Below are 24,840 nucleotides of genomic sequence, written 5' to 3' on the forward strand. Positions count from 1 at the left end.
CCCACCACGCCAACGCCACACACTGGTCCACAAGGTAATTGTAGGTGGCAAGAAAGAGTGACTTCAAGCTGCACCAGGCGCAGATATTGTAATGTACCCTTTGCAGCAGGATAGCTTAACTCTAATGTAATTCCCAGATCCACCAGAAGTAACCCTTCTCTTATAATAAACTAGAGGCCCGGTGCACAGTCAGGGCCAGGGAGGGACCACGGGAGGGCTTTAGGGCGTGACTTGCCCAGTCTCAATCAGCCAGACCCTAGCACCGAGCTAACCTACAGGTCGGAGCATCTATCCTCCCTGCCCCCGGCGGTCAGTGCGCATCATAGCTACGGGTCAAACGGTGGCTTAGGCTTTTACGTACAGAGCTAGAACATGTGTTCCCTAGACCAGAGGACTCTCCACCGTGAGCCCCTCCTGTCCTGCTCTGATTGGCTGGGACCATGCACATCCCGCTGGGCACAGCAGATAAACGAGGACTCAGGCAGTGCCCTCTGCCCGTGAGCCAGACAGGCGACAGCTTCCAGTCCACACTGGGAGCACGTGGCCTCCACAGTTCATGGGGCCGTGGAACCCCCTGACCCCGCTGGCCAGTGCAGGTTCTTCCTGGCAGCGCCAGAGGGCCCACCTCGCTGCCCCAGAGGTCCCTGTCCTTGCTGCCTCCCGCACGCACCATGTGACCTCCCAGGTCAGGGAAGCAGAGGAGAGCGCCTTCCTGGCCAGGCCCTTGCAGACCCACCGCGACCCTGACCCCGTGCCCTCCCCGCAGACTGCGTGGAGAAGTGGTGCCACGAGCGCTTCCTGAACTGCGCCGCCCTGAGGATGGCAGGTGCCATCCGTGCCGAGCTCGTGGACATCGTCCGGCGGATCGAGCTGCCCTACGCAGAGCCCGCGTTCGGCTCCCAGGAGAACACGCTGAACATCAAGAAGGCCCTGCTGTCCGGCTTCTTCATGCAGGTGAGGGCGGCCGCCTCCACGGGCCCTGACCCCCCCCCCTCCGCAGGCGCTCCCTCTCGGTGATCACTTCACACTGAGGTTCACTTTAAAACACAACAGAAGCCCTGATGCGACTTCGTATTTAAATACACTTCCCTCAGGCATGAAGGGCTCAGCCAGAACACACAGCGCTGTCCAAAGGGCAGGGGGGGCGGACCGGGCTCTGAGCTGTGGGCGAACCCGCTCACATTTAGGGTGAATAACGCCCAGCAGAGAGAGAAGCGCCTCCTTAGCTCCTCACCGGGAGGCTCTTAGAGGGCGTCAGAGGCGTGGGTCTGACATCCCCTCCCCTCCCTAACGCGGCCCCCCGGAGGCCCGACATCTCAGCTCGGAGGTCCTCGTCACTGCGGGAGGTTAGGTCCTGGCGTCACCGGGTCCTGAGGACTAGACGAGCGAAGCCAGGAGGGGTGCCGCCTTGCTGTTCGAGAGCCGCCTTACTCACGAGCAGACATCACCCACCGCAGCGCCCGGTGTCGCTCTCGAGTCGGCACCATCACCACTGCCTGTCCTACTTCGCTATCTGAAATAGGACGCATGGGTGGAACTCTGGTCCTAAGGCTCCCGAGGAAAGAGACCCTTTGGGGCTTAAACCAAGAGCGTGAGTGCTGCCCTCCACAGTAACGGTCTCTCTGACCACGCCGCCTCTAGATCGCCCGGGACGTGGATGGGTCCGGCAACTACCTGATGCTGACGCACAAGCAGGTGGCGCAGCTGCACCCGCTGTCCAGCTACTCGCTGGGCAGGAAGACGCCTGAGTGGGTCCTCTTCCACAAGTTCAGCATCTGCGAGAACAACTACATCAGGATCACGTCCGAGACCTCCCCGGAGCTGTGCGTCCCAGGGAGAGGGGTTCCTACGCGTTAGGCTCCGGTAGAGGTTTCTACGTAGCGATCCCTGCAGACAGGCCCTGCCTTGAGGCCGCAGCACAGAGCCTCCGTTACAAACACAAAGCAGCAGGCCTCTGACCAGGAGCCGGCAGGGGCAGGCCTTGAGGAATAAGCTCAGCCTCTCTCAGCAGATGAGCGCCTGAGCCTGAGCTGGGGGGGGGGGGGGGGGGGGGGACTGAGGTAGGCAGCGGCCAGCGCGGTGGGGCTGATGGTTTATGCCGAGTGCAGTACTGAAAGCAGCTGGAGATTAAGAAGGGTGGCATCTCATGGACCTAAAGATCCCTCTGGCTGCCAAGTGAACGGGTGTGGAGGGGCAGTGGGGAGAAGGGACTGGCCTCTCGGAGGCTGGCACAGTGCCGGGTCCGTCCTGAAGGTCCCTCCACCACGTGGGCAGAGTGATGCTCTGGCAGGAACCAAGGGAAAGCGACAGCTGTCCACTCAGCTGGACATGGGTGGTTTCGTTAGGAAGAGGGAGAGGCAAAGGCCCTCCTCTTAGCACCCAGAGTTCTCCAAGCATCAGATCTGATCCTTCGCACTGGATGGCTCTGAGGGGAAGAACAGAGTCCCTGGTGGTCAGAGTGGTGGCCTAACACTGGAGAGCCAGCGGCCCTAGAAATGCTAGGGGGTTGGTTCTGTAAAAACAACAGCCAGGGCCACCCTACAGCGGGCTGAGGCTCGGAGGAGCCCACGTTACATGCCAGCCTATGGATTCTGCAGGCGGGGAAGGGCTCGGCACGCTCGCTGTCTCCCACCAATAACACTATTTCTTAACGCAGGTTTGTGCAGCTGGCGCCCCAGTACTACTTCAGCAACCTGCCCCCCAGCGAGAGCAAGGACATCCTGCAGCAAGCCATGGACCGCCTGGCCCCCGCCCCCGCCCCGAGAGGGGAGCAGACGCCCTGCGAGAAGTGCCCTGAAACTACTGAACAAAGGTGCGCCCTGCAGTGACGCCCCAGAAGCTCCGAGAGCGCCGCGCCCTGAACGCCCAGTCGGCCTGCGGGGCCGGCGCCGGCCAGTGACTCATGGGAGGACAGCCTCTGAGCCGCACAGGAGTCTTGAAACAAACTCATACTTTGTATATTATTTAAAAATAAAACATAGACGTTTTTATTGAGTTCTTTCAATAACTGCTCCACGTTTTTCTTCTTATGGGGAAGGTTTTTAATCAAACGTTCATAATTTGACCAAAAATTTTTTAAACACTATTTTGTAAATGTGTCACAGACACAGGCGACAGAACCCTACTTTGTGTAGAGAAGCTAAAGCTAAATAAAGTCTCGAGTTTTTCAGTAAAACTCCACTGGGTTTTCTGGTGATTTTCCAAACACCGCACGCCCTCTCGGCGGGAAGCGGCTAGACAGCCAGGTGCTCCTCCAGCGCCGCCATGATCTCGCCCATCCGGTCACACGGGACCAGCATGACGGTGCGCAGCGGCTTCATCGGGACGTCGTCGAAGGCCCACCTGCCGCCCAGACACGAGTCGCTCTCCTCCTGCACTGAGTAGCTGAACGTCAGGACGGCCTTCTGCACCACAAACACGTGAATAAGCAACACGCACTCCACCGGAGCAAGTGCCGTTTGGCGTTTCCATAGGAACGGGCTGAAGGAGCCCGAAGGGACACTTGGCAGAAGGCACCTCCAGGAGGTGAGCCAGCAGCCGGTGACACGGAGCTACCGCCCACTTACACTGTCTACCACTCTCAAGTCACTCCTAGTCACAACCTGTGACAGAGGGACAGTGACAGGCACAACACTGGACTTCTAACAAGAAGACCCTGCAAATGCAGGCCTTCCCACCGCCCCAGCTCCTCCTCTGCAGAGCTGCTGTGGACGAAGGGAAGCTTGCAGAACCAGCCGTGTTCAAACCCACACGCACCCTGAGATGCAGGGCGTAGCCTCAAAATTTCATTCCCACTGTCTCCTTCCTGAAAAGGCCCAGCGCTGCCAGTCTTGACTGGGAGTCTCCAGAGAAATACGCGGCGGCGGCCACCCCAGGAGAGGGCCCTCCTCGGAGGCTCACTTCTGGGGAGGGCTGCACGGGGAGGGTATTCTCTCTCTGGCTGGCCATCGCGCACCAGCTACCTTTACAGGAAAGAAAGTGCCAGAAACCCACTAACGGGATGACATCCAGGACGAGGGGCAGAGCGGCCCGGGAGCCAGACGGGAGGGCAGGGGTCCACCCGACGGGCTGGGACCTCAGCTGATGGCTGTCCCTCAGACTCAATGTCCACCTTGAACCCAGACTCATCCTTCCTCCTGGAGGGGTTGGGAGCCGCAGCTCTCGCAGCACAGCATCAGCCTGATCACTACCAGCAGGTTCATGATCGTCTCCTCCCACACTCGTCACCAACAGTGGGGTTGGGGCGGTGATGACCTGTGAGAACCTAGTGCGCGCCAGGCACTGTGAGCTGCTAGCAGCTGGGGACAAGGAGGAAAACCGAGCGGCCACACTCGAAAGACTGATACAAAATGGGAGAGTCCTGACTTCTTGTCAAGAAAATCCCTATATACCAGGGAACCTTGGTTCTCGAACTTCATTCGTTCCGGAAGGCTGTTCAAGAAGCAACTTGTTTGAAAACCAAATCAGCAAAAGTAAACATAAAAATATTCCCAGCACAACTTCCTGAGATGTTAACAAGGTGAGGTTTAGCAGTAAACTGACTCGCTCACTCTCTCGTCACCTGAGAGACATACAACTGGTCACATCAGCATGGAAGGGCTGCTGGTTGAGAACCGAAATTTTGTTCAATAACCGAGACATTTTTATGTGAACAATTTGAGAACCGAATTGAGAACCGGAGGTTCCAGCTAAACAAATACATGGAACAAGACCGTCTTACCTCGTAGAAAAATTCTTCCTCTGCGTTCGCAAACATTAGCTCATCGTTCTTTTGGCTGCTCTGCTGCTTTTTGGAATTGCCTTTTCCTGCTTCCGCAAACGTCTTGCTGATCAGAAGGTAGAAGTGACACTTCCCACACGGCTTGTTGGTCTTGTGTGCCTCCGCCAGTTCCTTCCTACAAGACACACACAGGTCTGCTGCCGGCCGGTGACACCAGCCCGGCCACACCCAGGCCCTGGGAAGGCAGGGAGGCCGGGCAGGGCTCCTGCTGGGACTCGGCTCCCTGCGCAGACGCAGGTCTGACACTTGCCCAGCAGTGAGCTTCAGCTCTGCCGTCTGCACTTCCCGTTGTTCTAACAGGGCTTTTCCTAAAGAACAGGGTGACGGACCTCAGATTCCTCAGCATCCCTGCTCTGTGCACAAGTTAACACTAAGAACCTGGAGATTTAAAGCAGCAAACATGGAATTGAAACACACAAAGGCACACGGCCACGCCCAATGCCATGGGAGCACGTGACTGCTCCAGTCTCCAACGCGAGTCCAGGACTCATTTCTCCCGCGCTGCCCAAAGCACACAGCAAAGCGCAGACACCCTCACTCTGCAGTCAGCGCAACAGCAAGGAAGCCTCCATTTCCTTCCTGAAAAGCAGGCATCATCCTGGGCATCCAGCAAACAAAACGTAAGGAAACGCGGAACAGCCCACTCAGCCTTTATACGGGATCAGAAGGCGGCCACCCCCAGGAAATCAGATAAGCTTGAGCTCAGCTGATCAGGAAAAGACAACACAAACCGCCGAAACCGGTGTGGCTCAGTGGATAGAGCGTTGGCCTGCGGACTGAAAGGTCCCAGGTTCGATTCCGGTCAAGGGCATGTACCTGGGTTGCGGGCACATCCCCAGTAGGAGATGTGCAGGAGGCAGCTGATCGATGTTTCTAACTCTCTATCTCTCTCCCTTCCTCTCTGTAAAAAAATCAATATATTATAAAAAAAAAAAAAGACAACACAAACAAAACCCACTAGGAGCTGGGGGGGGGGGGGGGCGAGTAATCCATAAAGGAAAATGGGGGAAGTTTCCAGCCTCCAGTTACATTCGCACATTCCCACTAAGGAAGCCAGGAGTGCTGAGACCTCGGGAACACGGGGCTGGGAGGGCAGGGCGCCTGTCCGCGTTCTCGTCCTCCTCTATTAAAGCACAGGCAATACCGATTCTTAGCTCCTCTTACCTGTAAGATGTTCTTGTAAACTTAAAACTGCGTTTAAAAACAAAACCCTGAGAAGCCAGAAATATGGTATGAAGACTATGGTTTCCTTAGTCATAGAACATTCCAATGAAATTTAGAAATTTTACTCAGTTTTTGTTACTGTTGTAATTATTCAGTATTTTTCATGTTAATCTACCAGGGAAGGTGAAAAACTGGTCAAATAGGAGTGAAAAGTCTACATGAGACTCACCTACTTTAATACCACTGAACTCTTTAAGGTTACGGACTCGTCAGAATAGCTTTAGTGATTGAAACTGAAAAGCCGATAGTGAGGACTGTGTGCAGCTCGCGGACAAGTGCCCCCCGCCCACCCCCCGCCGCCCAGCCCGGGGCGGGATTCACCCCCCCCCCCCCGCCCCCAGTCCCGTGTCTGACCCCGGGAAGCCTGCCGGCGGGCGCTTACTGGAGCTGCCGGTGCATGGGCAGCGCGATCTGCGCGGGCACGTTGATGAACCGCTCGCTCAGGAGCAGGCCCACGGGCCGGGCGGGGTCATTGAAGAGCTTGTCCAGCTGCTCCACCACGCTCTTCTCACAGCTCTTCGCGCAGCCGCTCAGGGTCAGCTCCTTAATCTGCTCCGCACACTGGGTCCCCTGGAAGCAGAGAGCGGGCCTCACTCAGGCCACCGCTTCCGGCAGAACCTGACTGAGCACCAGCTCCTCACAGGGAGGCAGCTGTCACAGCCTCTAGAGCAGCCGTCCTCAGTGCTGACTGCTGTGTGCCTCTCAGGGTAACTCTGCCTGGAAGGAACCACCACCCATGACCGTGGTGAGAGGGCCTGGAGGAGCTAGTCCACCTCGGGGATGGCGGAGGGCACTGCAAGCCCATGGAACACCGGAGTGCACCTGCGCCTTGTGAGGAGGGGAGGCAGCTGGTTTTTACTTTCCACTGGAATCGTCAGTGAGTAGGAAAGAGCGATGAGCGCAAACCCCGTGACCGTCAGTGTCAGTAGCACCCTCCCCTTCAGGGAGCAGCACAGCCCATCACAGAGCAGCTGCAGGGGCAGCTCCAGCCGCCTGTCAACCCGGCCAGGCGGGAGGGAGGACTTGAACTGGGAACACACCAGTCAAGACAAAACACCTCCACGCGGCCGGAGTGGCTCGGGGCTTGAATGTCGACCCAGGAACCAGGAGGTCACGGTTTGATTCCTGGTCAGGGCACATGCCCAGGTGGTGGGCTCGATCCCCAGTGTGGGGCCTGCAGGAGGCAGCCGATCCATGATTCTCTCTCATTATTGATGTTTCGATCTCTCCCTCTCCCTACTTCTCTGAATAAAAATATATTTTTTAAAAAACACAAAAAAATACCTTCACTTGAAAACAGGTTACGGTGAGACTTCACAAGTGCACATGCCCTCACAACAACCGTCACCGCCTGACAGAAACACTTCACGTGTGTCACACAAGCCGTCTGGCCTAAGGGTGACCACACAGGCGCCCCCAAGGGACCCACCTTTCGTTCAGTTAAATTGAGAAGACTAATGAAACCAAAAATCTCATCTTCGTCCACATCGTCATCACTATCTTCTGAAACATCCGTTTGCTATTTTGAAAAGAAAAGGAGTTTTAATTTACACTTGGTTGGGAAGAAATAGGATACCAAGCCTGAAATCTAGGCCCCATTACTCTGTTTAAACACAAACTGTTTTATCACTGTCACCCAGAAAAGCATCCTGGGTAACGGCGGAGTGGCCCCGTGCGCAGCCCTGTGCCTCCCTTGATTACGTGCCTTTCTTCACATTCTGCGTGACCTCTCCTGCCCTAACTTACAAGAGTTTTCTTTACTAGATTCTCAACATGTTACAAGTCCAGAACAGCTAAGGCCTCATGAAATAAACTGATCAGTCCGTTTTCTGAACGATTTGGCAGGAGCTGGCCCTGCTCGTCTCTCCGTGGGTCCACACGCCTCACCAAGTCCTGTGCTGCGAGCGCGGGCCAGCCCTGGCTCCTAAGGTGACTGATGCCCGAGGGCCGCCTGTTCTCAGGCAGAGACAAAGAGGCGAGAACGAACATGGCAAATCCAGAAAACAGCTAGGGATGAAGAGCTTGGCTCCCACGGAACCTCCTGGCTGAGCTCCACGACAGGTTACTCTCCAGGGCCGGCCTGCTCACCGGGTCCAGCCTGGAGCGTCCCGGCAGGAAATGCAGTCGAACAGTGAGCTGGGCAAAGGGCAGGGAACAGGACCACACCACCTGACAGCTCCACACGGAGCGCCGGCCACGGGCCACGGGCCACAGCTCTAACACCTTACACTCAGCTACTCGCTCCGTCCACCTCCCGCGCTACGAGGGGCGCACGCACCACCCGTGTGCAGACTGACAGCGGCATGGAAGGTCTCGTAAGCCTGGGCCTTGCAGAGGGCCACAAGGACATCGCCCATCCCTCCCCGTCTGACAGTGACCCAGACACTCCTCCCAGCAAGAGGGGGGGTTGCCAAAACCGGTTTGGCTCAGTGGCTAGAGCATCGGCCTGCGGACTGAAAGGTCCCAGGTTCGATTCCGGTCAAGGGCATGTACCTGGGTTGCGGGCACATCCCCAGTAGGAGATATGCAGGAGGCGGCTGATCGATGTTTCTCTCTCATCGATGTTTCTAACTCTATCTCTCTCCCTTCCTCTCTGTAAAAAGTCAATAAAATATATTAAAAAAAAAAAAGAGGCGGGGGTCTCTGCGCCCTCCCCTGGGACCCATGTGGGGTTTCCTATTACTGAAAACGCCCAAGTCTCCAGATGCTGCTCAACAGCTCATTTGCATTATTACAGGCAAATCAAACTCGAAATGTACAAGTCCAAACGCGGGTTCCCCTCCTAACCTATCGTCCTCCATGTCGCTGTCCCGGTTGCTTGAGCCAGACCCTCGGAGTCATGCCTGACTCCTTTTCCCTCTGCCTCAGCCCACCATATTTCATCTCCCAAATGCCTTCTGAGTCAGCCCACTCCTCGCCCTCTCCACCTCCATTCCCCGCACTGCGGCACTTACTAACCCAGTCTCCCTGCTCCGTTCCGACTGAAGTGTCCAGCCGCTGGCGATACATCAGGAGGGACTTGCCAGGATCAAGAACCCACTGAATCAGAATGAGCGCGGCTGCCTGCTTACCTTAATCACACTCCCGATGTGGTTCTGCTGAATTAAGAGATTCGTCAGTTCTGCAGTGTTGACAGGTGCCTTGAGGAAAAGCTAAGAGAAAAACAATAATTTAAATTACAGTCAGAGTGCGACATCTAAAATGACTTCTAATTTCCATACTCAAGTAAAAACCATGACATTTCAATGATTTGACCAGGAAGGTGACTAGGACACTAACGGCTCTACTGGGGGCAGAAGCCGTTCCCATGGACAAAGGAAAATGTAGAAGCAGCAGGTGCTGCCAGGATACGACTTCTACGTGAGAATTCCTCTCCTGAGAAAGCTGGGCTGTGACTCAGGAAAAGATAGAACAGTGGCCCAAGGAATTAGGAGATGAAAGTGTTGCAGGAGGAAGAACAGTCAACTATGTTCATGGAGGAAGGGGCTGGGGGCAGAAGCACAGAGAGAAGTTCTTCCTTCTGCGCCGGGACCAGGGCGGGGGGAGGGAGGAGGGGAGGGAATTCTAAAGCAGAGAGGAGCATGCCGACAGAGCTGGTGCTGACGGGCGGGATTTTCTTAGAAGAGCAAGTTTACGCATAAGGAGTAAAAAGCAATACCTGCTGCAGTAATTTCTTAATCCCGTCATAATCGTTGTCTGAGATGGAATAAGCTTCAAAGTCAACATTCACTTCCTGTAAATAACACACAAAACAGATCATCACACAGAACGCTCCAGACACGGCAGGCATCGTGCCCCACTGCAGCTTTTCTCCTCCCGCGACCTTTGTTCTTTCTGGCTCTCACTCTAGCTACAGAACATGCAGAAAAAGGACAAGAAGAAAAGGTTACATAAAGAACTGCAACTGTCCAGCCGACAAGGCGGGCAAACATTATCAACGCTGCATCTGCACAAATTACAAAACCCCTCATACCACCTCCTCACTGGACACAAAAGCCCGGAGGAACATACATCGGCCAGGTTTCCGGTTGGAAAGCCAGCTCGGGGTGAGCCGCAGGCGCACAAGAGAGCTCACCTGCCTGCAAGAAGGGGGAGCAACCAACAGGCTCACCTCACCAGCCCCTGCACTGCCTGGGCCTGAGGCTCTGCTTCCTTCACTTGGCAAACAGGTGCCGCCTGGTCCCACCGCTTCCCAAGCACTGTGCCGGGCTCAGATGGAAAGGGGAGGACTGAAGGGCCCTGCCCTCAGAAAGTAGGCGGACATACAGACATTGAGGAAACACTCAAGTCAACGTACAGCGGCACCTACTCGGGCTTTAAGACCCGGTGCACGGTGTTGTGGCAGCTTGGAAACGGGTCAGGGCCGGAAAGGCGTCCCTTAGAGAAGCGACAAGTGAGCTGGGAACCGAGGACGGGAGAGTCCCTGGCCCGGGGAACAGCACCTGCGGGGGCTCCAGGGCAGGAGTACAGGGACTAACAGGTGTGTAGCTGGGTCCCTGATCTGCATTTGCAAAACCACCAGGACACGAGCTAGGAGGTGACGCCACTGAAATGTCCCACAAACAAGTGAAGGGAAGGATCACTTCACACCACAAACAACACCTGAGGTGCTTTCAAACGCTGCCCAGGATCGAGCCTGGGGCACCCGGTAAGTGACGCACTGACCAGGGGCTCCGGTGAAAAGTGCTCTTGCCCGCACTTCCGGTGGTGGCGGTGCTGGGATGAGGGTCTGGGCTGGCGGAGACGGCAGAGGAAAAGCAAACTGACACGTGCCGTCCGTGCTGACGTGCACGGGTTTAAGCACCCGGGGCTGCTGCCTCGCCCAAGGTCCTTGCACAGCCTTGGACCCCGGCTCGGAAGTCAGCTCGGCCGGATGATGTGATCAGCAAACTAAACCAAATAGCAAACTGTCATGACTCGGGTCTGGATGTCGTCCTTTAAAATATTAAACAAACTCCTGTCCGGCTGGCCTTTGTGGCTGAGCATCCACCTAGGAACCTGGAGGTCACGGCTGGATTCCCGGCCAGAGCACAGGCCCGGGATGCGGGCTCCATCCCCAGTGGGGGGCGTGCGGGAGGCGGCCGATCCGTGGTTCTCTCTCATCATGGACGTTTCTCTCCCTCTACCTTGCTCTCCGAAACCAAGGACACAAGTATAGACCTTTTTAAAAATGACGCCCCTGAAAGCCAGCGCTGTGTGGGGTTTTCCTCTGGGGAGAAGGGGGAGACCCGGCCGGGTGTAACTTTTGAGAGTCACGCTGCGGCTGCGGCGCGAGGAGACCGAATGGAACCGGAGTGAGCCCTTTGCGCCCGCAGCCCCTCGGGGGCAGGGGAGTCGCTGTGCCCAGCGCCCCGCACACTCATCGGCCGTGGCTGCCAGAAAGCACGCTCCCAGCTGGAAGCCCAACTGGGGTCGCGGGCGCTGCTCACCTCGTCCACGACCTCGTCGTCTTCATCCTCTTCCTCGTCGCTGTCTTCGTCGTCGTCGTCCTGGTCCTCCACTTCCTCGTCCTCTTCTTCCTCGTGGCACGGGACCGGGTCGCCGAGCATCTGTGGGGTCCCCCCGTCCACGGCGCGCCGCTTGGGCCGGGACGCCATGCTGCCGCGCTCACTACGCCTGCGCAACCGCCGCCCTGACGTCCTTACGCCCTTCCGGACCCACCCACCCCTCCAGGCCGAGGGGGTGAGAAACCATGTAGAACCTCAGCGCTGAGTCGGCGACAGCCCCCGCATCCCTGCGGGATTCTACGGCCATGATGCATGAGGGTCAGGTCCGGTTCTGGGTCCTGTCTTGCCCTTTCCATCCTCCCTCCACCTTCCTTACCCGCCCCCCAAGGCTCCCCCCCCTTGGCTCAATGGTTCGGCCCATCTCCGCGGCTGCGCCCCGGAGGCCTGGGTGTCGTTGCGCATGCGCGAGCTCCAGCTGTGAGCGCCGCGGGGCAGCAGGCGGTGGTACCCGGGCCTGGCGCGGGCCGTCGCCATGGCAGCGCGGGCCACGTGGTGAGGGGTCCGCCCACCGCTGGTCGCTCGGGTTCTCACAGCCTCAGGTTGGGATCGCGAGACCCCGCCCGCCTGGGCGACTTCCTAGGGCCGGCGCCGGGCTGGGCAGGGCCCCAGCTCCTACCTTTCGGGCCTCACCAGCCCGGCGAGGTAGGTGTCGCCGCCCACCGTACGGACGAGGACACAGGCCTCCGGACCTGCGGGGGCCCACCCACCCGGGCGCTAGCGAGTGCAGGACTAGTCGGGAGCGGAACCGAGGCCGCCGCAGGCCTGAGTGTGGGCCGTGGCCTGGGGTAGTGATGGACTCCAATGGAAGGGCCCCGGGTCGTGCAGGTCCCCACGCCAGGCCCAGCCCGACCGCGCGGGCGTCCCCCAGCACAGGGGTGGCTCGGCCTCGTCAAGCACGGAATGCCTACCCCTAGCGGACCCTCCTTAAGCCCATTTCCTGACCTGAAAGTTTGCTGAAAAGCAGGGGTGGGCCGGCAATGCTTCAGGGCCAGTAGGGAAATCCGAATTGCAGACCAGAGCCTGTTTGGGGAGGACAGAGTGGCGGGCACTGGGGCCAGCTCGGTGTACCTGAGGCTGCAGCCACGTGGGAAGGGCCCGGTGCGGTCAGATTTTTACATTTTAAGAGAACCTGGAATTCTGGATGTTTCTTTTTATGATGGGGTTGCCTGATTGCAGAGCCTATGCCTTTATGGTGTGTGTGTGTGTTTTAATTGATCTCAGAGAGGGAGAGAGGAATGGAAATACCAATGATGGGAGAATCATTGATTGGTGCCTCCTGCACCCCCCTACTGGAGATCGAGCCCGCAACCTGAGCATGTGCCCTGATCAGGAATTGAACTGTGACCTTGACTCTCAACCACTGAGCCAAACCTGCCTGGGGGGTGAATTCTGGATTTTTACAAGAAATACCTTGAGTTTTACAACCTTAAAATATTTAAATAAAATTCATTGACCAGCTAGGTTTACCCCCCAGGCCAGCAGTTCGCAGCCCATTGTAAAGACAATTAGAAAGGAAGTCAGTCATTAGAGATGACATCCGTTTCTTTTCTTTTTTTTCCTTTGTAAAATTAGGAGAGTGGGCTGGGTGCATGTGATTCTAAATATGTACTCAGCTGCCCTAGCAGTGAGGCGGCCGCTGCTGGGGAGGTTTAAGCAGAACAGTGATGATAACCTCTGCTCAGTAATTCTACCCTGGAGAGGTAACCAGCTGGCAGCATCCCAGTCCCCTCTCCCACGGCACCTCCTAGCACTTAATGGTGCTGCCACCCCCAAAACATCATGCACACCTCCCTGATGGGCTTCCGTTATCACCGTTACAGGAAGCCTTTGAGCGACTGGCTCCTGGTATTTGAGCTTCTCCAATGGGGACATGGTAGGGCTGAGTAGCGATCTGTGGCCACACGAATGCCTGCTCCCCCCAGCAGTAAGCTTCTACTTTGGAATCCTGCAGTAGGTGCTTGCTTTGTGTGCCCTGGAAAGATGTGTGCTTTAGCAGAGAGTGCCACATTGTACCTGCCACTCAGTGACACACCAGATTCCGGGGACCCCAAATTGGAAGGCTTATCATTCGGGGTTCAACCAGAGAAACGGGACCAGCAGGGGATCTGTATTAGGAGACTGAGTGCAACTCTGGGGCCAGTCAAATCCGTAGTGGAGGGCACGGCAGAAGCGGTGCACAGGAGGCATTTCCCCCTGGGAGCCTCCGTCTGCTCCAAGGGCCTTTCCCCCGCCCCAGGCAGCCCCCCCGGATTGTGTAGGATGACCTGTCTTACTAAAGGTCAGCTGACTGTGGACCTCATCATCTCTCCAAAACCTTCCCGGCAGCTCTTGGGTTCGCACAGGGGGATGCAGGGAACTGGCCCAGCCAGGCTGACACCAGTGACCAGCGCAGAAAGGTCGACTGCTCATTCCTGCCGAGTCTCACTTTGAGTCACTCCAGGCAGTGACAGAAGCCATCCTGCCCACTTTCCCAAAGCCCCACTGTAGCCAAGGGCCCGACAGCAGCAATAATGAGAACGTAATTTCATGCTCATTTGCTTACTCAGTTGCTTAGATACAAAGCAGTTCATTTTGAGCTGTGTGCCATGTATATCTCAATAATGAAGGGCCCGGCCGTGTGGCTAAGTGGTTAAGCGTTGACCTATGAACCAGGAGGTCACAGTCTGATTCCGGTCAGGGCGCATGCCCGGTTGCGGGCTTGATTCCCAGTGTGGGGTGTGCAGGAGGCAGCCAGTCAATGATTCTCAGCATAGAGGTTTCTATCTCTCCCTCCCTCTCTGAAATCAATGCAAGCATGTGTTAAATAATAAAGGAATACCAGACGAGCATCTTTATGTTAATCTTGGCACACATTTGTGAGTACCGCCTTAGTGGTTATTCTTAGATGTGGAATTACAGAAAGGACAGGAAGTACATAAGGCTTTAAATATGTAGCGACAAATTGTGTTCTAGGTTGTTAGAAAACTTTTGAAAGATTACTTCATGATACTGACAACATTTATAAAACATCATTTTAAGAAGTAGAGAAGTTGCCCGTCAGTGTGGCTCAGTGAGTGAGCATTAACCTATGAACCAGGAAGTCATGGTTCGATTCCCGGTCAGGGCACATGCATGCCCAGGTTGCAGGCTCCATCCCCAGTAGGGGGCATGTAGGAGGAAGCCAATCAATGATTCTCTCTTATTGATGTTTATCTCTCTCTCTCTTCCTCTCTGAAATCAATAAAAATATGTTAAAAATGTAGAAAAGTCAAAATTATTTCCTAAGGAGCTTACAAGCAAACAACTTAGTATATTTTGAAATGGAAGTAAGTACTCATTTCCTTCCAATATGAGACTCCCATGTCTCTACCTATTGATACAACCCAGAATTTGCACTTCTCCCCCCTGAGCCTTACATGTGGCTGGGACGCTGGCTCTCCCCTGGGCTGTCATCTGCCTTCCAAGCACTATCAAGTGCCAGCAGCTGTCCCTCGGCCTTATCAGTGACAGGGTCTCCGCAGGAACCAGCCCGTTCACGCTGAGTCAGTGCGTGGGGCCACCTTCCCCCCTTGCCCCGTCCACCCACGTGGCCCAGGAGGAGTCTGAGGTCTGATTAAGGCCCGTGTCCCCGCTCTGTCACAGCGCCCTGTACAGCCCGCCAGGCAGTGATGAAGGTTCTTTTGCTGAAGGACGCTAAGGAGGAGGGTGGCCAGGACCCGTACGTCAGGGTAAGTGCCCGAGGCGCCGGGCCCCGGGACAACGCTCACCCGTGAAGTGGGGGTGGGGGGGGCCCGGAACTGAGACGTGACCCAGAGCCCTTGCCCTCCTTCAGGCAGCCTGGCCAACCCAGAACCTGTTCTTTCGTCTGCAGGAGTTAGGATTGCACGGACTGGAAGCCACTTTGATCCCTGTTTTGTCATTTGAGTTTCTGTCCCTTCCCACTTTCTGGGAGAAGGTAGGTCTGCCGGTGTCTGGGCACCGTGATGGCTACCTGCGACACGTTTGGTTTCTGTAGAATCCGTGCCTGCCCCAGCCCAGGGCTTTCTTCCTTCCCTCATTTTACTGCCCAACTTCTCAAGTGGGCGGCACCCCATCAGCTCCAGATCCGGCCCCAGATCGGCTGTGGGTCACCTGAGCCTCTACCAGCTCCTCACCCTGACCTGGAGGCGGCGGGAGAGCCGGTGGGGAGGGCGCTGTTCGCAGTTCAGACCTGCCCTCTGACCCCACCCCTGACCTCTGCAGGCGGCGTGTAGGTAACCCCACCCCTGACCTCTGCAAGGCGGGATGTAGGCGCTCCTTTCCCTGCCAGCGATGGAGGCCCAGCGGGCAGCTTGGCCCAGGCCTCTGGCACACGAGAGGCAGTGCTGAGGCTCCAGACCAGGACCTGTCCCCGCAGCCTCGGCTCTGCCACCCGGGCAGGAGGGACCCACACTGCCCAGTCCAGTGAGGCCAGAGGTTTCAGGTTAAAGGCGCAGTGCCCAGCAGCACCAGGCCCACCCTCCTGCCCTCCGCACCCAACCCGCCCCTCGCTCTCAGAAGAGCCTTCCTGGTTCCTCGTTCCGTTTGAGCTGAATATCCGGTGTTCGTTGAACTCAGCGGATATCGAGTGGCACCTGCCACACTCCGTGCCCTGGGTTGTGGGCGAGGCTCTGTTGGTTTGCTTTTCCACAACCAGCTTTAAAAGGGAACAAGAGACTTCACCATTGAGATCATTTCTAGGACCTCAGCTCAGAAAAGTCCTCCAGTTTCTTCAGCAGCCTCTCCTTCACCACCAGCCTGTCTGCCCGTGAGGGAGGGGTTCTGGCTATGCAGGCAGCACGCCACGTCTCAGCCTCTCCCGCAGCCTCTCCCGCCTGAGTTTAACCCGAGGGGTGAGCACAGCCCCATCTCCCAGGCACTTTCACAGACTCCGTGCAGGGGTGTACACAGCAGCCCGGAGTCTGCTCCGAGGAAAGGGGCAGCAGGTTGTATCACCGATGTCTTTGAAAGTCAGGGCTTCAGCCTGGACACCACCCCAGTACATAGCCCAGTTTTATTACAGATACAGGTCAAGTCTGCCTCCGGCCTGCACCCCCTGCCCAGGCGGAGTCCCAGTGCCCTGCTCTGGTCATCACACCCACACCCTACGTAGCACCTGCTGTCTCTCCCCTTGACTCTGAGCCACTTGAGGGAGATGCTACAAATAATGAATTCACTTAGAACAGGGCCAGGCACACACACCCAGCTCTCAGTAAGTGCTGAGTGGCGGGTGGGTGGACGGATAAATGGATGGATAGATGGACGGATGGATGGATGGACAGAACGGATTAGTTTGCCCACCACTCGTGTGAGCATTTGGAATTCTGGGTAATGTGGAGCTCATCACAAAGTGCCTTTGGGTTTGGTGTGCAGCTGTCGCGTCCGGAAGGCTACGGAGGGCTCATTTTCACCAGCCCCAGGGCAGTGGAAGCGGTGGAGCTGAGCCTGGAGCAGGATGGGAAAAGCGAAGGTGAGGGCAGGATTCCTCCCGTTGGCGATACTGGATTCCAGAAATCAGGTTTGAACGCTGCAGTGATTCTTAGCTCTAAGGTATTTAGGTACCGAGTTATTTCATGTTTGTGTAGCCTTTGGAGGGAGCAGGAAATGGCCTTCTGTAAGCCGTTCTTGCTGTCCCACACAGGACACATCCACCCCTTAGCCTTCAGACCGAGCCGCCAGCTTGGTCTGTCCGATGGAACACCTTCGCACTAACGTTTATGGAGTGCCTACTGTATACCAGGCTCCATCACTTTGCAGTCATCATCTCCTCTAACCCAGGGGCACACACCCTGTGGTCCTTGTTTCAGAGATGAGAAGACTGAGGCTTGGCAAGAGTGGGCACTAGTCCAAGGCCATGGAGCCAGTCAGCCAGGCCTGGCCGTCAGAGTGATGAGTGGAGGCAGCAGGGTGGTGCTTACCCAAAGGGCTTGCAGTGAGCTGGGCCTGGGTTCAGGGGGTCATTCCGACCTTGGTGAGTCCCTGACCTCACTGAGCCTGTTTCCTTGTTGTAAAGTGGCCCAAGGATACCTGCCTCCGTGGCTCATCCCTTGCACTGGAGCGAGCTAGGGCCTGGGCGGGCGACCCTGCAGATATGGACAGCGCAAGCAGTGGAGGGGGGGGTAGTGTGGGGGGCTGCTCTTTAGGTTCGGGTATTACTAGGTTGCCTTGCTCCCAAGGTTTAGGATGAACAGGCGCCTGGGGCAGCAGCCCTCATGGCCTCTGGTCTTTGCGACACACATGTAATTTCATGTTTTCCAGTCTGGAAAAAGTCTCTGAGAGAAACATGGAACACTAAGCCGGTGTATGTGGTTGGAAATGCCACGGCTTCTCTAGGTAAGCAATCGGGGCAAAAATAAACACCAAAACCGTGACCGTGATGTTGTGATTCATAATACAGGGTGTCCCCCAAAATGTATACACACTTCACAGCTGAAATGTATTTAATAAACTCCGCCTTTGTGACTTCACAGTGTGCATGCACATGTTTCGGGACACCCTGTGCATTTAGTCTTCGTCCCTGCTCCTGCACGGAGCTCCCAGAACTTGATGTTTCCAGGTGATGAACAGGGTGTCTGGTTATTCATAACAAGCCTCCAGCACCTCCGCCAAGTTCATGATTCACTTTAATGCGCTGACTTCTGGGAGGCCCTCAAGCTGGGGCAGGTTGTTGCCGGGGAACCAGCCCCGGGGTTAGAGCAGGACCTTTCAGCTCCTGGGCCTCCGCACCGGCTCCGGGGAGAAGCGGGGCTGGGATTGAGCCGACCCAGTGCAGGAGGCTCAGGTGGCCCCCGCGGCCGGGTGCGCAGGGAGAAGCACACAGACGCCCTGTGGTGCCAGCGGGGGGGGGGGGGGGGGGGGGCAGCTGTGCTGTGCGGACCTGCGTCCCCGTTGAAGGTCTCAAGGTTCCGGGTGCACTGAGCCCGTCCCGACCCAACTGAGGCCGGCACCACAGCACAGGCAGGGCCTGGTTCCTGGACGGAGTCACAGCGGCCTGTGACTTCTGGGCTCAGCGCTGGTCATGATGTAAATGAAAGGCTGGCGTGTTGACCTTAGAGCAGCAGCTTGGCATTCGCCAGGCTCGTGTGAGCACCTCCTTTCTCAGAGACGGTCCACATTCCTCACTGACCCTGCCGCCCGGGCCCAGCCCTCCTCACCATCCTCAGCGGGGTGACCAGTGCTCCGCCCGGGATGGGCTGTAGCAGCAGGAGGCTCACGAAAGTGGGGGACACAGCCCTCCCCCTAAATCACCTGCAGGCCTGGCAGCTGGTCAGCACCTCCCTCCCTCCCGCCACGTCAGCCCCCACCTTCCTGGAGGGGCTGGCTCGCTGCCTCCCAGGATGAGGCCTCTCCACTGTCCGCAGATCCTAAAGGCTCCCACCTGACCCAAGACCACCTCCCTCTGGAGCTCACGGAGGGGAGAGGGGAGAGGGCCGGCAGCTTGCTTCTATCGCCTGCAGCCGTAAAGCAGCCCCACCTGCTGTGTCTCCCCCCACGGACACGCTCAGTGGGGCTCAGAGAAGTTGGAGCGTCACCCAGAGCCACAGGCCCAGGAAGCCTGGGGCCAGGACCGGCACCTCCATCAGAGCAGCCCGGCCCCCCCCGCCAGGCCGGCCTCGGGGACTCTGTGTGGAGCACACACCTTGGTGTTTGCTCATTAAGGGCAGCCCGGGAGCAGAGGGGCTCTGGCAGCCACGGGAGACGTGTCTGCTGTTTTCCAGTGAAGAAACTTGGCCTGGAAGCCGAAGGAGAAAGCAGTGGGAACGCCGAGAAGCTCGCGGAATGGATCTGTTCCAGTGAGTAGGAGAGGCCCCCAAGTGTGGGTCTCGGAACCGCCCCGCGGGGGGGCGGGGGGGGGGCCTGGGGCCTTCTCCGCGGTGTAAGCCACCCCTGGGCCCTTGTCTGCGCTTGAGACCCAGCCCCCTCCGCTGCCCTACACCAGGGACTAGAGGCAGCGCGAACTCGGCACAGAGCATTCGGGGATGGGGCTGGGCTGGGCTGGGCTGAGGCGGGTGTGTCCACAGGGGAGCCGCCTGCACTGCCTCTGCTGTTTCCCTGTGGAGCCCTCAAGGGAGAAGTGCTGCCGCAGATGCTCAAGGACAAAGGTATCAGCGAGCTCTTCTCCTTGCTTCTCGGGGTCCGCGAGAGCCTTCCGGGGTGGCCGTGGTTAGGGCTGCAGAGACTGCAGGGACCGGGCCCGGTGGGGCGTGAGGCGCATGTGGTCACTGCGTGTCACAGGAGGAGGTGGAGGCGACCTGGGCAGGGTTCGCACGGAGAGGACATCCAGGATGATCCACGAGGGCGGGCGCACCAGCAGCTCACCCTCCAGGCTCGCTCCCCTCCGTCCTGGCTCCGGGCTCACTGTCCGGAACCAGCCGCGCCCTGGAGCCTCTAACCCAGACAGGAATCCCGCGGTGCTGGCAGATGTCACCTGCACACCTTCTCCTGTCACAGCGGGTCTGGGCCAGGGGGGCGTCACCACGGTGTGGAGTGTGACCTTCAGGGTGAGACCGAACGGACTGCATCAGGGTGTGAGCCAGGGAGGCACAGCCTCTGCGTCCGGCTCTGGCCTGTGAAATGGGTAGAACAGAGCCCGCCTCAGAGCTGCCTGAGCGTCTGTGAGTAGCACGGCCCTGGCCTCCGAAGCAGCCGAGACCTGTAATGATAACGTCACCCCCATCGTCCCAGCCAGGCAGCTGTCCACACAGCAGTCCCCGGGGCGATCGCAGGCCTGTAGCCTTCACCTTCCGGATCCACGGGCGAGACCAGCTCTCAGTGTTAGCGGCTGTCTCTGAACACGGCCCGGGGCCCTGGCAGGGCTCGAGGCAACAGGACCAGCAAGGGCGTTGGCCTTTGGAACAAGAACAGGAGAAACAGCGTGGCCCCGGGCGCCCTAGGGGCCACGTATGAACCAGAGGCCTGGCATGCCTGTTTCTTGCTTGGGTTTGGGGTGAAAGGGTGAGCGTCGCTGCTGGTGCTGAGACTCTTGGCTCCTCCTGAGAGGTGTTATGTCCCGTTCATTTCTGAGCCTGATGCCCAGTGGCCGCCCTGCCTGGGGCCTGTGACTGACACTTACACTGTCACTTCTGGGCCCCCTCCTCCCTGCAGACCCGGGGGATGTTGAGTCCCCGAATGGAACAGGGTGGGACTCAGAGTCTGTTCCTGGGGGGCAGTGGCTCATCCAGGAGCACGTGGCCTGGGAGGCCAAGCAGGGATGCCCGTAGGCTCCTGACTCATGGCCCCTCCCAGGGCAATAGCTCTGTTTCCCGGTTTTGATCGTGTCCAGGGATTCCCATGGAAAGCATCATTGTCTATCGGAAGATCCCCCACCCGGGAATCCAAGTGACCCTGGACAGCTACTACTCCAAGCAGGTGGGCACCGTTTCCAGGGGGGCTCGGGCAGGCGGGCGCCGTGGAGGCGGAGGTGAGGTGTGGCCTCTGCGTGGTTCCCCTCCCAGCCGAGGCCTCGCGGAGGTGTTCTCCCTGTCTGTGAGCTGGGAATAGACCAGACCGTGTGCTGGCTTCACGGGGTTAAACAGCACCTGAGGCCTGGAAGCCTGAGAGACGGGGCCTGGGGATGCTCATAGCAGGGCCTAGGGGCTGTCGGGAGAGGCTGGGAGTCTGGGTGGACTTGGCAGCCGGGGCTGCTGCAGGCTTCCGCGGGGGAGTGCGGGCGGGCGCCCGTGTGAGGGATGGACGCTTTCCACACCCAGGTTCAGTAGACGCTTGCAGGTGGACGTGCTGTTGGCCTCCCCAGCAGAGGAGGCCGTCTGCCTGCTGTCTGCTCATTTCCGGAAGGAGGGGCTGTTGGCAGGGAGCAGGCTCCACTGCTGCCTGGCTTGCTCGGTGCCTGTGTCCTTGGCCAAACAGACGGACCGGGGCCACAGAACCACCAGGAGCTGTGCCAGCCTCTCGATCGCACCCCCTCTCTAAACCCCCCTCGTCTGAGTCCTCTCCATGGAGGAGCCGTGCCAGCACCCATCGGGGGCCCGCCTGGGGGCTTGGGGGTCCTTGGAGTCGAGCTGGGGGGCTTTCTCCCTCAGCACCAGCAAGGCACTGCTCTGGTCCTCCCCAGGGCATCCCGGCCAGCATCGCCTTTTTCAGCCCCTCTGGCCTCACGTACAGCCTCAAGCACATTCGGGAGCTCTCTGGAAGCAGCATCGAGCAAATCAAGGTGAGGAACTCGGTGCTTTTGGTCTTTTTCAGATTTAAGCTTTTTTTACGAACCATCCTGAGTTTCCATGGAGAGTGAAGCACTCCCGACCTGGCGGACCCCAGCCCCGCTCCGAGCTCGCAGCGCCCCCTCCTGGCTGGGCTCTGGGACAGCTCACGGGCCTCTGAGCCCAGTTCCGCATTCAGCTCCAGGGTCGGCATCCGACCCCCTCTTCCATCTAAACACCTTGAGAGGAGCTGCTCTAGGCGCTCACCCCCGTCTCCTGTCTTTCACTGGAAGGGACGGGCATTTCCCCCTTCTAGGGACCAGACGGTTGGCGTCCACAGGTCCTCGCAGCCTCGTGGGCCTGTCCTGGGGCGGGGCGGGGCTGGAACTAGCTGGGCCTGAGGGGAGGCTGGGGTGTGACCCGAGCTAGAGGACGGACGTCAGCACTGCCGGCCTCCTGAGTGAGAATGGAGGCCTTTCCCCTTTCAGCGCCCGTGTCCCCGCACACCTGGGGGGGGGGGGGTGTCTCAGGGTCCCAGGTGGAGGGAGTAACCCTCTTGTTCCAGGGCCCTGGTCTGACTGCCCCACTTCCCAGGGGTCCAGCCACCATCCCGCACACTCTGTTCTGAGTTCCCCCGACCCCGCCCAGGGCCTCGAGGCTCCGAGGATGTGCCAAGGGGTGGTCCCCAGGCTGAGACCTTTTTGCTACCCAGCAGGATCCTGCAGCCGGTGGGGAGGCCGTGATGACATGCAGAGGGGAAGGCATTTGGCTGCTATAAAGCCGGGGTCCAGTCGGGGAGTATTGTCATTTATAAGCTCTCACATGCAGAGCACTGAGCCCCTCTCTCTCCTCTGCAGTTCGCAGCCATCGGCCCCACCACCGCGCGCGCCCTGGCCGCCCAGGGCCTGCCCGTGAGCTGCACTGCCGAGAGCCCCACGCCACAAGCCCTGGCCGCAGGCATCCGGACGGCGCTCCAGCCTCACAGCAGCTGAGGCGGCCAGCCCGGCCTTCCTGTGGGCCAAGGACAAGGGGGGCTGCCTGCAGGGGGTGAGGATCCCCCCTCCAGCGCCTCCTCGTGCCCGATGGAACCACCGGCACCAGCGATCAGGAGGGGACCTGGGCTGGCGGCCGGCCGTGCACGTCACTTTCCTCCACCAAGGCCCCTCGGACCCTCACCCAGCGCGTGCTTCCTCCAGCAGCAGGAAGAAGTCCCAGGAACCACACTGGCCCCCGTGGGACTGGGCGGGGTGGCTGTGCAGCTTCCAGGGCAGGTGGTGTCTGGGGGAGGACGGATGTGCCCACGTCTGAACCAACACGCCTGTGTGAGTGAAGGCTGCTGTGTGTGAAGTATCTGTTCATCCTACAAAAAGGGCCTCAGTGCCGCCCTGGGAGCGGGAAATGTAAGTCAAACACAGAGCCTTCCTTCAAAAGCGGAAGCGCAGCCTAGTCCGCCAGGCAGGGGCCCCACCCGCCTGCGTTTCCTGGAATCAGATGTGAGGGCTGGAGCTCCAGCAGCCCTTTGGGGCCTGGGTGACCTTGAGAAAGGAGGCTCAGTACGGCAGGGGACACGTGGATGCTAACTAGCCTGCCCTGGACTTCCTGAATAGAAGAGAAATGTGAACTCCTGCTTTGTTTAAACCACTCTTATTTTGAGGTTTTCTGTTATAATCAAATCCCAGACACAGGATGGAACCGGCTGGCTGTGAGTGACTCAGGCCCACGCGGTCAGGGGCGGGCTGCTTTCTACCAGGAGAGGTGCATGTTCTGTAGGGTTTGGGGTCTCGGGCGGAGGGTGGGAAAGAAAGTGAAGCCCTCCATCCTGATGGCCAACAACTCACCTTGGTGAGCAGCCCAGTGACCGCGCATCTCTGAGGTTTTCCATACAGAACAGAGCAGCCCCAGTGACCCAGCACACCACGGAGCTCTCTCACCGCTCTGACCCCCCGCCTGGGGGATGGGGGGGGACGAAAACAGCCGCAGAGCCAGCCTCCCAGGGGCCCCCTGCCCTGAGCTCCAGTCAGGAGGTGAGCGCCTGCTCCTGGGTGTCTCCACTGCAGCCAGAACAGCTGCTGCCCCAGAGCAGTCCGCGCTGGTCAATGAGCAAATGCTCTCGCTCGGGTGCTGCTTGGTCTGCGTTTCAAGGTTTACCTGGTGGAAAGGGTTACCCGGCTGACTAAGGTGACTTCGGGTCGCTGCCCGACACCCGTATGGCTGGCCTGTGCTGGGTGCCTGGGGACCGGGGACAGGACAGCTCCTGCCCACAGGGCCAACCACCTGGAAAGAAGAGTCAGGAGGCAGCTGAGCTCGGCATGGACGTCTGTACTTCACAGGACAGCCCGTGGGGGACGCGGGGCCCACCTCTCAGGACAGGCTCCGCAGCAGCGCGCTCCGGGCCCCGTCCGTCCTGGGGGGAGGCAGCCTCTCAGCTTCCGCACCCAGCCGCCTGCCCCTGCGGCGGATGCCGCTGACCGTCAGAGTTTCCTTCAGGGATAAAAAGCAAAGTTAGGCTCCTTGTACAGCCTGTTTCTCGCCGCCCACTCCCAGCTCGGGCAGGGGCGGCCGCCGGAGCCGCCTCTGAGGGACCCGAGCACACGGCTGCCCTGCGGCCTCAGGGCGGCCAGGGTGAGTCCCCAGAGGGGCAGCCCCCGAGGCTCCGGACAGCAGACAGCGCTGACCAGCCGCCCGCCCGCCCGCCCGCCAAGAACCTCAGTGTGAGCTCAGCCCAGCCCCGAGGTGGGGCAGCCAGGATTCCATGCTCACCTGCCTCTGCCTTTTTTTTAAGATATGTTTTTATTGACTTCGGAGAGGGAGAGGGAGAGGGAGAGGGAGGGGAAGTCGACGCTAACCATTGAGAAGCCCGGCCTTTGCCTTTTGAAGCTTTCCCGCTGTCCCCGACTCACAGGGCGCGGCCCCAGGTGTCCCATGGGAGGGTGTTCTCACGCTTACCCACCTCACTCACCTCAAGGCGCTGGCCAGCTTGCAGTAGAGACAGAGGAAGCAGCACATGAGGAAAAACGAGGCGATCAATAAGCCGCCACCGATGGCAATCATGACCTCCACGTCCACCTTGTCGACCATGCCCTCAAAGTCGAACATGTTTCTGGGCAGAGATGTGCAGGGCAGTGACTGTGGGCCCCCTCACCTGCCCCCCCTCCCCCAGCCAGGCACAGCCCCA

At 58.6% G+C, this 24,840-nt stretch overlaps 3 protein-coding genes across 17 annotated transcripts in view; 2 read left to right on the forward strand and 1 right to left on the reverse strand.

Moving 5' to 3' along the window:
* DHX32 (DEAH-box helicase 32 (putative)) overlaps positions 1-2,994 on the forward strand; it is a 20,607-nt gene extending 17,613 nt beyond the window's left edge. For 5 of the 6 annotated variants that reach the window (XM_059661738.1, XM_059661737.1, XM_059661736.1 and 2 more), the window contains 3 exons: positions 767-954; positions 1,642-1,823; positions 2,657-2,994. In XM_059661738.1, the coding sequence (XP_059517721.1) occupies positions 767-954; positions 1,642-1,823; positions 2,657-2,828 (542 nt within the window). In that variant the 3' untranslated portion in view covers positions 2,829-2,994. The remainder of the gene's footprint in view (positions 1-766; positions 955-1,641; positions 1,824-2,656) is intronic. The other variant, XM_059661735.1, reaches the window with a different exon arrangement.
* On the reverse strand, positions 2,953-11,634 carry BCCIP (BRCA2 and CDKN1A interacting protein). 3 transcript variants are annotated; one of them, XM_059661751.1, is made up of 7 exons: positions 11,434-11,633; positions 9,663-9,737; positions 9,076-9,156; positions 7,434-7,523; positions 6,387-6,574; positions 4,721-4,895; positions 2,953-3,401 (listed from the first exon to the last, which is right to left on the reverse strand). In XM_059661751.1, the coding sequence occupies exons 1-7, from the start codon at positions 11,599-11,601 to the stop codon at positions 3,234-3,236; spliced, it is 945 nt and encodes a 314-aa protein (XP_059517734.1). In that variant the 5' UTR covers positions 11,602-11,633; the 3' UTR covers positions 2,953-3,233. The 3 variants fall into 3 exon arrangements, with proteins under 3 accessions (XP_059517734.1, XP_059517733.1, XP_059517735.1); XM_059661750.1 differs by having other exon boundaries at positions 2,953-3,404; XM_059661752.1 differs by lacking the exon at positions 2,953-3,401 and adding an exon at positions 3,496-4,298 and having other exon boundaries at positions 11,434-11,634.
* Positions 11,635-11,892: 258 nt separating this feature from the next.
* On the forward strand, positions 11,893-23,303 carry UROS (uroporphyrinogen III synthase). Of its 8 annotated transcripts, none has more exons than XM_059661744.1 (11): positions 11,894-12,153; positions 15,133-15,218; positions 15,323-15,445; positions 16,882-16,978; positions 17,318-17,479; positions 17,767-17,841; positions 19,227-19,301; positions 19,530-19,610; positions 20,792-20,877; positions 21,549-21,679; positions 22,523-23,303. In XM_059661744.1, exons 2-11 carry the CDS (start codon positions 15,159-15,161, stop codon positions 22,578-22,580), a joined length of 948 nt encoding a protein of 315 aa, XP_059517727.1. In that variant the 5' UTR covers positions 11,894-12,153; positions 15,133-15,158; the 3' UTR covers positions 22,581-23,303. The 8 variants fall into 8 exon arrangements, with proteins under 8 accessions (XP_059517728.1, XP_059517727.1, XP_059517724.1 ...); XM_059661741.1 differs by having other exon boundaries at positions 11,897-12,153; positions 21,581-21,679; XM_059661743.1 differs by having other exon boundaries at positions 11,899-12,153; positions 15,362-15,445; positions 21,581-21,679.
* Positions 23,304-24,840: the final 1,537 nt, after the last annotated feature.

Source organism: Myotis daubentonii, chromosome 13 (genome assembly GCF_963259705.1).
Source record: "Myotis daubentonii chromosome 13, mMyoDau2.1, whole genome shotgun sequence".
Lineage (NCBI taxonomy): Eukaryota > Metazoa > Chordata > Mammalia > Chiroptera > Vespertilionidae > Myotis > Myotis daubentonii.